Below are 12,689 nucleotides of genomic sequence, written 5' to 3'. Positions count from 1 at the left end.
CTTTCCCGAAACAATTTTTCAGTTTTTTCCTTTTGCTAATAATGTGATGCAAACAAGCTTTTATTTCTATCAGATCACCAGAAGTATGTCATCCCAGCTGGGGATCTTCAAGCACTCTGCATCTCTTAGGGTGAGGTCTGAAGGTCATTGCTTCATCTCAGACATTTACCTTGCTTATTGCAAACCCAAAGACTTCCTCGAAGTAAGCAGGCTGACTTATGAGGAGCAAATAGAAGGTCCAGCTTCTGCAAAAGTTTGCCACGATGATTGCATAAACTGGCATCGACGTGAAAAATCTCTTCCAGGGAGTACTAAATTTCTAGGGAGGGAAAACAAAAAATGAAGGCATTTTTGAACAGGCAGAAGGTAGAATAAACGGCCCAGCATCTTTTAGTGTCAGGAGTATCCAGTATATTGCATCCAATTTACATTGCAAGTCACTTACAATGCAAGAGATAGACAGATATGTCCTGGATTAGTGGCAAAAGAAAGTAGAGAAACTTTCTTAGAATAATTAGGATTTTTAAGATGACTACTGTACTAGTATTGCTCTACTTACTGAAATTACAGGACGTCTTCTGGAATACTGCTATTGGGGTAGCAGGATCAAATAACAGAATCAAAGGAAACTACAGAAAACGTTGTGCCATTCCCTGCTTTCTGGCATGACACAGTCTGAGACATTTCACTGAAATGATTGTGAAAAAAAGATTATCTAAGCTAAGAAATATGTGGTAGCTCAGCCACAGGTAGCTACCTGCTTCAACCCAATTAATTTCATTCAGCAAAAAGAGTCTGTGGTAGAGGATTTAATTTCTATAACTTGCTTTTGGCATTTCCAGTTTCTATTTATGCATTAATACTCCAGACAGCAGGAACAAAAAACACTTCAAAGCCCTATTCACATAGAATTCAAATCAGAAACTATGTAACTATGGCAATATTCATTGACATTCTCTTTTTTTTTTTTAAGTGGTAGTTGTATTCTACAGGTGACCATCTGCCTGCGGTCACGTGTGAACGCATGGTGGTGGCACTACTGTCCTCTGCAATAAAACCTCTGTACAGCACGGGGAAAACCATGACCTGGACCAAGTGTGTGTGTCTCTAGCCAAGACCTGAGTGACTTCAACCAAACTTTAGGAGCACACCCAAAAGGAGACTCTGGTACTTTGTACTCTCAGCAAGGCTATCACACAAAACATGTAGAGAAAATTTTTGAGTTATTTTGCTACAGAATGTTCTAGAGTAAAAGCCAAGAAGGAACAGTTTATCAAGAAATAGCTTTGTTTTTCATCAAAAATGAGTTATCTAAGGAAATGGAGAGAAGTTTGGTGACAAAAAAGATTTTAGTTTCAAGTTTCTGGGATCTTACAGGATCCTCTCAGAGAGCGGAGCGAAGTCTTAAAACAGTATGCTGAACTGCTGTGAGAGTGAGCAGGGCAGAAACCCAGCCATGCCCTTAAGCTTTCAGAATTTCAATCAGCCTTAATAAGAGCTCGAAAGGTGACTAGATAATATAATCTCTGCAGCCAGTTTCTTGTTTAGTTATTTCTAGTAACAGTTTTTAGAACAAACATGATAGTTACTCAAGAGCAGGAGATCAGAGTGTAGTTCCCACTCTCTCCCCACTCCTTTCCCTCTCTAGGTTAGGGATGCTCTATAAGCTGAGAGATGAAACAGTGTTATACGTTTTGCCTGTAGCTGAACTCATTCTGTCCAGCTGTGTGAGCCTGATCCCGTAATTTTCATAAAAGGAAAAACTCCTAAATATCAATAGCAAATCGTTCTGCCACTCTTATGTGGCTAATAGTATCCTTCCAGTCACATGCTCAGTTTGTTCAAAGTGCTCACAAATTATAACCAGAAAAGCCTTTTTTACTTACACTTGCACTAGCTAGGCTGGCTCCTTCTCCGATACTTGTTTCTATATATATCTTTTCTTCACTGGTTATTGTTGGATGTACAGCGGGGCTCTCATAGGCATGAAGCAGCCAGAACATGTACCAAACAATCCCAAACATTCCTGTGAAGGCAGGAAAAGCAAAGTTTGGATTTAAAAGCCAGTAAAGCCAAGCTTCAGTATCTGCAGGCCTTGAAGTTTGTTTCAAGAGTCAGTTAAACCAAATCTGGGTAGAAATATGCCCAGGGAAGGAAGCAAAAATAGTAACTAACTCTGTGTATCTTGTATGCCTTCTTGCAAAGTGTTTGAACATTTTGTCACTTGTGTTACATGATAAGCACGGGGCAGAGAAAGGGCAGAAGCAAAGCTTCATGTGGGACCTGGGAAAGGGAAAAGCAGATTGGTTGTAACACGGTCACGATCTACGGAAAAGAACTTCATAATCAGACCATTGTGGCAAATCTTATGGTGTGATCTGTGTCTCTGGAGAAAACAGAAAACATGTCTTATATGGGTTGCTGATGGGTTTGAAACAGCTCTGTCATGTACCACAGGGGGAAGCAGAAGGCATCACAGCACAGCCACAGGGGCTGTGATGGGACCGCTTTGCACTGCTTTTACCGAGAGTGGGCTGCATGGGGCAGATGTCTCAGGGCAGAGGGTTTCAGAGGCATTCACTCCACATCAGCACTGCGTGCTGTAACATTCACTGTTCTTGTGCGTTCAGGGACATGGATCATGTGAGTGTTTGTGCTATAGCGCAACATTTGCAACTTCATCCAACCCTGTCACTGGGTGAAGATGGGCTGTAGGCTGGTCATTAAAATTTTAAAACATTTTACAACAGGTGATTACAAAATAAAAGCTTTCAGAAGCTGCAATAAGTAGGGAATAAATTGGAATACCCATTTGCAACATCTTCATTCCCCAAACAGCTTTGATCCGTTCTTGTTACACACTTGTTACACATTGGCAGTACCAGTCTAGTCTCAGAGATCCTTTATGTTAAGCAACTCACCATAAATATAAAAGACTGATGACCATCCTATATACTGTACCAGCACCCCTGCCAGAGGCATGGCAACCACTGCACCTGCATAGGACCCTGAGGAGAAAAAAGGATCAAGAAAACATGTCAACTATGATAGGCAAGCCCAATCTCACTGCAAATGATCCGGGAAGGTGCTCACAGGGGCAGAACTGGAGGGACACCTCTGGCTGACTGGCATCTTGCTTTCTTGTGAACATAGGGAGTGGGATGGTAACTGTAAAATTTAGCTTGGGGTCGTGGGAAGGACTGGCCTTCACTGGTGTGTGATCAGCAGTCCCATTTTGCAGCTAGAAGGGCAGTGCCTGATAGGTAAATGGAATTTGCAACACTGGAACTGATGGCAACTACCATGCAGACATAAGCTTTATGCACTGAAGTGGGGAATCTCTTCTAGTCCTGTGGCATATGAGGTGAGCTCCAGAGAAGATAATGCCCCAAATCTCAGAAGCCTTCTTAGTGTCCAGAAATCCTGATGATTGTAGATATGCTGGGAGGCTCTTTTTGTGGCTCTAGCCCCATGATCCCACAGAAGTGCTGCTAGCAGAGGGGGTGTTCAGACCAACCCCGAGTCTGTTTAACTATGATTAGTTCATATCAGCAGCATGAATAAACAGCCGGAATAAACAGGCAAAAGTTGACAGGGGAAAAAAGGATTAAAAAGTGGTCTGTGCCAAGGTTTCTGGTTGGGAAATATAAAATACTGGTGAAATATATTTCCAAGCAACTTGTAGAAAGAGATGAGTATTTAAGTGCTTGGAAAGGAATTTCCATGAAGATCCCAGGAAGAATTCATGTAATATGGACATTTGGGTTCCATGCGAGACAGTGGCTTCACATGCGAGAAGTGTTGCTTTTAGGAAACGGGGTACTTGTAGTTTTGAGAGTATAACATACTTTGTTAATGAACATTTGGTAATGCTCTGCTCATTAGCAAATACTTCTCTGCAATGGTTCACGGTGACCTTTTCCCCTTGTCTGCATGTAATTCATTTTTCCTACAGCTATAGCAAAGCCCCAGGCAAGAATATTGCAGCGAAATCAGGAACGTGGTTAACATGGGGTTTCCTAACTTTCCCACTGTTCCTGTGCAACTTTTGAGTGCAAGGTTCGGTGATCTGTAGCCGCTAAAAGGAGTGCTGCTCTACAGGATGGATCTTTCTCTATCCAGTGCTAGGATTCCAAGGAGAGAGCATTGAGGGTGGAGGAGCTTCACATTCAGTCTGTTCTACAGAAATGGAAACACCTAAATAATCACTAAACCCTGGACTCATCTGTAGTAAAAATAAAATTACCATAATATGAAAAGCTGCTTTTTTCTTGTTTCATTCCTCCTTTTATTCTTTCTCCTGTATTTTAACACTGTGTTTTCCCTAGCCTTTCAGTTCCACTGCCAATGGACAGACTCTTTTTTCTCTGACTTTTAAATTTCCTGTTGAATATTATTTCTCACAGACATTCATCTTTAACTGCCTTTACCCCACCACCCACATTTATTTGCATTGTTTTTAATTCCACTTTTCCCAGCTGCTTACGCTGTCAAAGTCCTACTATTTCTGATTTTTCTCCAGTATTATTAGACATCCACTTACCATCCCAGTTTCCATTACAAATGGGAGGGGACACAACAAATACAGATGATGAGGTTATCTTAGGGGGAAATGACAGAGTGAAGTAACAAGCAGTGCCTTTTCCTTCACTGCCAACACAGCACATTTGAAAGTACAGCAGAACAATTCCTACCCTGTACTCTTCATATCTGGCTTTTTAGGGTAAAAAAGCAGAGGGATTATGCCTTACTTGCCTTACATTTAGTCTGGACCTGGTAAGGACATACTAACATTCACCGTTTTCACTGGAATTGGCAGTTAATTGAAGATTGCGGGATTACCAAAAAAAGACGAAGCTATTAGATAGGAGAGTGTATGAGGAAGGGGCAGCTCAAACTGGATCTGGGAAAGGGCAAGACAGGTGTGACTCTCACAGTAGTCTTTTCTGGCAAGAAACTGTGGTAGCACAGAGTGACCTGTGGCAGAAATTACTACCAGGAGGATGGAATTAAAAGTAGAAAAAAAATTTTTTTTTTTCTTTTCATTTCCTCTTGGCTGTAAGCAAAAAGAGGGTATTTTCCTTGAAAAACAAGGTATAAAACCTCAGTAGTTCATAACTGGTTTCTTGCCAGAGGCTAGAAACATTCCAGGAGGAATGAGAGCTTGATTTCTCCCATCTTTCCACTGGGTTCCTCTCCCCAATGTCTTATGAAATTCCCACAAGCCATCTTCCAGAAGGCCAGCTGTCAGCATTGGATAGGAAACCAGAGAAGAGAGCGAAGTACAAGCCTGATCATGATTCAAAACAGAGCAAAGCAGAACAGCCAGTGGCAACAAGTCACATCATGTCCACTGCTGTATATTGAGCAGCCAGCCTAAAGTCCTTTTAAGATTTTTTAAGTACGTGCTTATTTAGGATGTTCAATTCCATACGTATTATAAACAGAATCCCTATGGATGGAGCAAATGAAAAAATAAGTGTGATTTCTCTCGAATGACATCACTAGAGCCATTCTGAGGGCTGGCTTTAAAGGATAGAATGGTAACATACTAAACAAAAAAACTCTCAGGTGCCTGTGCTCAGCGTACAAGCCAAATGGGTATGTGGGCAGGTGCAGCATATAGGGTTTTTTTCTCTTTTAAATCGTGAAATGAATAAAATACATCTAATAGGAATATGTACTTACATAAACTTTATAAGCCTATCAACTTACCACAGAACGATGTGGTGGCCAACCTGCTTCTCTCCAGTGGGGGAGCCCACTTACTCCACATCCCATGGCACGCTGGGTAGGTGACACCCTGGCAAGACATTTCACACGTCATGAGCAACAAGTAAAGATTTGACCAGAATATCTTGCGATTTTTTTAGAACCAAATCTCCAAAACAAATGATGTATGAAAGGACCAAAATGGTGAGTGCTCCTACCTCCACCAGACCTTGCAAAATTCTTACAAACATCACACAGCCATAATGCACTCTTGCTGCAGAAGGGATGAACATGTTCAGTGTAGATGTTAGAAAGATAGCAGCTCCAAATACCCTATGGAAAAAAAATTACATGAAAGGGATTATAGTTACTGTCTACTTTTCAGAAGTGATGCTGTTCTCAGGTTCATTTGCAGAGACAACCTCACATATCATGATCTCACCAATCCAAATACTTGTAAAGTGCCCCTATTGGCAAAAAGGGGATAAATCCCCATACGGTCAATAAGATTTTTCTCTGAATGGAACAGAAGTTTTATACATAGTTAAACAAAGGGGCTAGATTTTTCTTTGTGTTGCTACTCAAGGTGTTGGTATTCGAGGCTAGGCTGTCTATATGAGTCCTGACCTGAGAGAAACATTCCTAACCTTGAAAGTACTTAAATTCTGTTATACTGATAGGATTGAACTTAGCTCAGGTAAAGTCCGGTTTAAGTGCCTCTCTGAACATGGGCATGTGCTGGTTATTTCCACGTGCTGCTGCTATAGTATATAACTTGGCTGCTTAAGATCCACTCCATTCCAATGCCACTTCTCTAAATAACATCTACAATTGTCTTTTGTGACAATGACATAGAAAGGGCATTTCTACAAGACAAATTCTATAAAAAAACATGATATAAACATATTGTTATCCTGCGTGGGAAGAGCACTTGCTGTAGCTGGGTGCAAGTCAGTCAAGGCTCAATAAAGTCCCTAGACCCAGTGCCTTTGGGAAATAATTTGCAGCCTCCCAAATGTTAGCATGTGTTAGAGAAACAGGCTGCAGAAGCCTCTGTGTAGCAGTAAAGGGTCCAAGCAGCATCCCTGGAAGTCCATGCCACTCAGAGACCCTGGGTTAAACTCAGAGCTGTGTCCGCTTCACTCACGGCAGTGTGTGAAACTTTTCCCAGCACAGCTTTCCTATATTTATCTGAAGAGTGGTGTACACTTACACCCACATGTCAATAATTAAACAAGTCATGAAAGGCAGCTGGACTACAGGGCAGTCATTTCAGTATGGCATGAGGTGCAGGTTTGCCAGGCGCTGATGCTGCAGCACAAGGGAAAAGTGTCCATGGAAGCCCAGCTCATGAGACGATGTCTGGGGAGCTCATTTGAACACTGAGGTTGCTGCACCATGAAAAGACCAAGAAAAAGACTGGAAACATCCAACTGGATCATTGAAATTACTGCCATTAGTAGGAAGAATTGTACTTAATTCATTAGATTTCATACATCTTCACATCTGGCTGACTGAAGCCTCAGGTTTCCTTTCTGTGCAACGAATGGCATCTAATAGCTGTGTTGTGCACTCTCTCAGTATCAAGAGTTTATTACTCCAACATCTGTGGAAACTGACATACATGAGGATGCTCTCTAAGATCCTGTTACAGCACTGAAAAATATCTGAACTGGCAGTAGGAGTTCTCCACAACTGCCAAGCACCATTTAAATTGAATGGATTACCGCTAATCCTCAGTAGTTTATTGTATTCTTTGTGTCGTCTCTGCAATTCAAAGCAACCATGGCTGGCTCCCTGCAGACTGCCTTTGTGTGGGAGCTCTTTCATTCTGCAGATAGAAAGTTGCAGCGGTTGGTGGCCCTGGGCTCCACAGCATTCAGAAGTTGGGAGGTCAGCCCAAAGCTGCCCTGTCTTACCCCAAGACTCAAGGTGACACCCTGAGAATAAAGCAGCCTCTTTTGTTCAAGGCCCTCAACTCCTAGATACACTGATGTTATCTAGCAGCTTGCTGTTGTTTGTGGACCATAATTCACGTTCATTTTTCAAACTACTCAAATTCAGTGATGTTTAACAAGCTTTTAATTGTCTTGCTATGAATGCGGCATTTCAGAAAGACACATTTAAGCTTCATTCTGATACATGAATGCTGTTAGATAGATGTTTGATCAGATTTCGAAAACAGCAGTGTTTCTCTCCCTTTCGATTTTTCAGCCAAAGATATACACAGATCTTATGCATAGCTGTTTACCATAGTCCACTTCAAAATATTTATAAACTTTGTTGACATTCTTTTTTTTTAAATATAGATTTCAATTATCTTTCAGTCTTTTCTTGAAAACTTATTCACAGAAAATATACATCTCAATTTTTTAAATGTGGTCTTGTTATTAATGGCAGTATTACAGCGTGAAGAATCTGCAGTCAGTAAGACCAACACTGTTTTAGCTAAATTCTCTACTCCTAGTGACAAAAACAACAGTCCATGCCTAGACAGCTCATAATCTTAACGACAAGAAAGCACTCAACAGATTAACACAAAAGCAAAGAGGCTGTGTACACTGGCAGAGAGACGTGACAGAGGAACAGATTTATCCAGAAAGTGATCCGAAAATCTGAACTAGAATACAAAGCCTATGATCACTCCTTGCCATTAAGAATACTGCTTTCAAAGCCAAGTAAATATTTAACTGCAGAATAAGTATTACATATCTCTCTATTTTGATGAGTGAAGAAAAGCTTTGCACCTTGCTTGCTTGCCACTAATAAAAATATCAGATCTGTTATCGTAAAGCTATTGACAGTCTCAGGGAAGTACAGCAAATTATGTAAATTAATAAACACGTAAATAATAAGCCCTAAGAAAGAGAACGTGTTTAATTATCCAAACAGCTAGCTCTGAAGAACGAGTTTCCAATCTCTGCTACTTCATTTAACACCACCTCACAGGCTGTAAATGCATCATTTATACTGAGTTAGAACCAGTCACTCTTCTGCTTCTGTTTAAGAGGACGAGTAGTGTTTCCGCAAAGAGCCAGCATCTTTCTAAGAGTTCACTGCCATTTATCCCAAAGAAGTTGGTCCCCACAGTGACTAAAAATATCCCAGTTCTGCTCAATTCATTCGTATATTCTTCTCTCCTCTCTGCCATGATCCCCGGCCAGCTACTGCTTTGGGATCAAAACAGACTTCTTCAGTGATGGACGCCTCTTCCCCGCAGAGTGCTGTTACTGAAATATCGGGAGGTGGCTTATGTTGCATGTATCCTTGTCACAACCGAACAGCGATGAGCTTACATTTGGATGCATGTTTGAGGATAAGCAGCAAGTTAAACGGGTATTGCCACTAAACGGTTCTTTAACTTTTTGGTGGAATGCAGACCTATACAAATTTGGATGGATATATACAGCAAATTACATGTTAGATGGTTTTGATGCAAAACCATAAAGCACTCAATATTTTCAGCTGTTCTGAGATCCATTTAAGTCTCATATTATTGCAGATGGTTATTTGCATTAGAGTAGTGCCTAAGGTGGACGCATCCATGTGTGTTCAAGGTTGCATAGTGCTAAGCAGGATTTAAACAGGTGACAAATGAGTCTGTATACCTCAATCTGTACTGTCAGTAATAGGATAGTATAATACATCCTATTGCTAGAGTGCAGCTGGAACAAAAGAAAGCATTTGTCTTTGTAGGGGTGGTGGGTTCACAGATGGGCACCAGATCTCCTGGTTTCCTGCCCTGTGTCTTAGCAGGTAACCCCTCTGAAAAAGAAACTCAGCACCACTGGTGAATCTACTTGAGCTGAAACTGATTGAGTAAAAAAGGAATAAAGGAAAAACACAGAGCTAGCCAGATCTGTTAATCCTAGAGTTGCAAACAGAAATTATCTTTGAGCTCAGCTTTTGGGATATTGTTGTTCCTCAGCAAATTCTACTCCTAAACTCAACCATGAAAGTTGAATCCATAATGTGATGTTGTAGTGTAGCATTAGACTGACTTTGAAACTCTCGCGGGGACAGAAATACAGCATTATGTGCATATGCACAACGCGTACCTAAGGAAGCAGTCCACTGAAAGACTGTATTGAACTACAGTCTCAAGACAGTTGATTTTACTGTTTGCAAGAAAATTAAGGAAACAAAAGCCAAACTAATAATATGCTAAATTATTCATCCACCAGTACACACATCTGTATTTTGGGAACCTTCTGCTCCAAAAGCTGGTGACAAGACTAGAAAAGCTGGGGAAATGATTAAACTTAGCTAATTTGTTTGGCTTATTTGGCAGATGAATACCCTGCTTAGGCACTTCTGTGTAGTAGAGAACTGAGTAACAAAGGATGCTAGCAGAGCAAACTGAACTCTGAGTAACTTTTGGTTATGGACAGAGAGGAGTTAGAACTGAACTTCTGGGCAATTCTATGGGATGACTCTGACCATAAGGACAGTCATTTCCATAAAGGTATATGGACGGGAAGAACGCCCACACAGTGTTCTAACCCCTGTAGCTCTTTGCAGAACGCAGAGGGCAAAGTACTTTGATTGGGGGCAAAACAATATAAAACTCATCTTAAAGAGTTTTTACAATTCTGAAAGTGTGTGGATACGTCATGCCTTGTTTGCAGAGAATGCGATGAGTACCAGCCATCATTGCATCTGAAGCTCCCAAATGTCCTTAACATGCACATCTCATGAGCTCATTCACAACCAGCTGTCTTCAGACAATCTCCCTCACTCTTGTGATCATGTTCCAACTTCTGAAGACTTTTTGAAATAAAGACTAAAACCAAGTTAGCTTTGGCAAAATTAGCTACTTTTCTTGCTGTCATTTTCTCAAGCAGTTGTCATTTTAAAAAATCAGCCCACAAACACAGTGAGCAAGTAAGCATAGAATAAATCAGATTTCAACTAAATAAAATCCTAAGGCTCTATTAGAAGTTCTAGGGAATCCTAATTAGAGTCAGTACTGTATGTAGTCATGCACGTATGCAGCCATGGTGAGGATATCTGTGTGCGTGAGGATGGACTTGTGTCTTCAGAACGTAAGTAGTTCTGCGATTCCTACATGTCCAACTTCAGTCCACAGGGAATTTTTGAAGGAAAAAGGTCAAATCTTGTTGGAAAATTCTTGTTTGGTATTAAGATGACCTAAAAAGCACTAAGGCAACTTCTGAAAGACAAATGGCACAATCATTGTCTGAAGCATTAGGTGAGATTTTACTAACACTCTCTGGAAAGCATTATTGTTTAAAGAAGAAATGTGTAAATATTTGAGATGAACAAGCTAAACTGGGAGAATCAGCAACAGACCCATAATGGAAATCTAGTCCCTTTTTGGTTATAAACATAAATACTACATGTTCAGCTTCAGATGCGTATTGCTGAAACACTTGAATTCACGTTTCTTCATTTAAACAGTGTAAAACAGTCACCAGGCTGTAAAGCCTAATGCTCTTGATTATTGTTTTCTTACCTGTTAGCAGCCAATTTGTTTGAGATGAAACCTCCTGGAATTTGTGTCACAATGTAACCCCAGAAAAAAGAGCCATGAATGAGTCCCACTGTCTCTGGATCCCAGTTGAATTGGGCTTTCTGTAAAGGAAATAGAAAATATGCTGTAAGATGAAGCATACTCATTGTAAGATAACCACTTACCACTTGTTTTGGAAGTCACACAAAAGTCACCCCATTCTCCAAATCAAGGCAGCCTCTTTAGGTGGCTGGTATTGGTGAGCTTGAAACCCTCAGTTAATGCAAACAGATGTTAAATTCCCATGTGAGGTTACTGCTTTTGCTCTTAGCTTTCAGCTGGGTGGATAGGAGTGGGAAAGATTTTGCCAGAAAGCAACTAATGCTGGATCTTCATCTTTGTCCCTTCTCACTGCTTCCCGCTGAGCTGCTCAGTCCTTAAACCTTTGTTTTCAAGCCTGCTCCATGTTACAACAAGCACCTGATGCCCTTCAATGGACATACCAGTTCCCCAGGATTATCAAGGTTGCTTAGGTCCTTTGCGGCAATCAGCTTATTGTCAGGCTTATGCATGGTTCTCCTTGTCAAGGCCACACTCTGATCATACAGTATCTGAATTAAGTGGCATGGGAGCAGAAAAGATGGGGGTGGGGAGGGGTAATACCTGAAGATAAGGCAATCTGGAAATAAAACTCAGTACCACTAGCTAGCTGACTAGTTTATCTTTTATTAGAAGAGATGCCAGTTGCAGAGCTGGACTTGGACACAAAAGGCCAGCCACAGGCTGGTCATAGATGGTTCCTGGCCAAAAACATCTGCAGCCAAGAGATATGCTTTTGTCATACACCTCATCTTTGGATACGAGACACTTCCAGACTTCTCAAGGCTCTTCCTGAATCAGGATGTTCCTGTTCTCTTATGACCCCATTTGACACATCTTTTTCAGAGACGGGATAGCCAAAGCTCAGGGCAAAACAGAGGAGGTGAAGAAAAGTAAGCTACATCTCCTGTCCTCCATTCTGGAAGGTCAGACAGGGCCTGGTTCAGTATAATCACTGTAAGGTCAGTGTCAACCTTTTCTCCTTGAACCCTCAGTTCAGAATAACTGGTTTGAAGCAAAGAGAAGCCAAGATGTTTTGCTTCATTTTCATTTTTATGCTAATCGCACAACAGGGAAAGGTGGCTAAGCATCATGTGAGGAATCAGCAGGGATGTCTTCTAGAGTGTTAATTCAAGCAGTCACTAAAACACTGCAGAAAAATGTCAGAGTGATAAACCTTAACTTTTTTTTTCTGTATTACTTCCTGTGTATAAAAAGAAGAAACAGTTTTCCCCAGTAGGTTAATTTCCCACCCCTCCCCGCCACCCGCCCCCCGCCAACAAAAAAAAAAAGCAAGCTTAAAAACAGCTCATCATTTGACCTGCAGGGAGAAAGATGGCATTCGTTAGCCAGACGTGTTTACAGAGGGCTAAAGGATTTCTCTCCCCATCAATCTGCTTTCTGA

The 12,689-nt window shown here is 41.1% G+C and overlaps 1 protein-coding gene across 1 annotated transcript in view; it reads right to left on the bottom strand.

Moving 5' to 3' along the window:
• The window catches only part of SLC17A8 (solute carrier family 17 (vesicular glutamate transporter), member 8), a 28,426-nt gene that overhangs the window by 6,689 nt on the left and 9,048 nt on the right, over positions 1-12,689 (bottom strand). Inside the window, exons 3-8 of the mRNA XM_010140537.1 lie at positions 11,189-11,307; positions 5,931-6,045; positions 5,716-5,803; positions 2,922-3,008; positions 1,887-2,026; positions 170-319 (exon numbers count right to left, since the gene is read on the bottom strand). Of these exons, the coding sequence (XP_010138839.1) occupies positions 170-319; positions 1,887-2,026; positions 2,922-3,008; positions 5,716-5,803; positions 5,931-6,045; positions 11,189-11,307 (699 nt within the window). The remainder of the gene's footprint in view (positions 1-169; positions 320-1,886; positions 2,027-2,921; positions 3,009-5,715; positions 5,804-5,930; positions 6,046-11,188; positions 11,308-12,689) is intronic.

The sequence above is a fragment of the Buceros rhinoceros genome, unplaced genomic scaffold (assembly GCF_000710305.1).
Source record: "Buceros rhinoceros silvestris isolate BGI_N320 unplaced genomic scaffold, ASM71030v1 scaffold4817, whole genome shotgun sequence".
In the NCBI taxonomy this organism is placed as follows: Eukaryota; Metazoa; Chordata; class Aves; order Bucerotiformes; family Bucerotidae; genus Buceros; species Buceros rhinoceros.
Note: the sequence above shows the minus strand (reverse complement) of the source record. Positions and strands in the feature narration are given on the sequence as shown.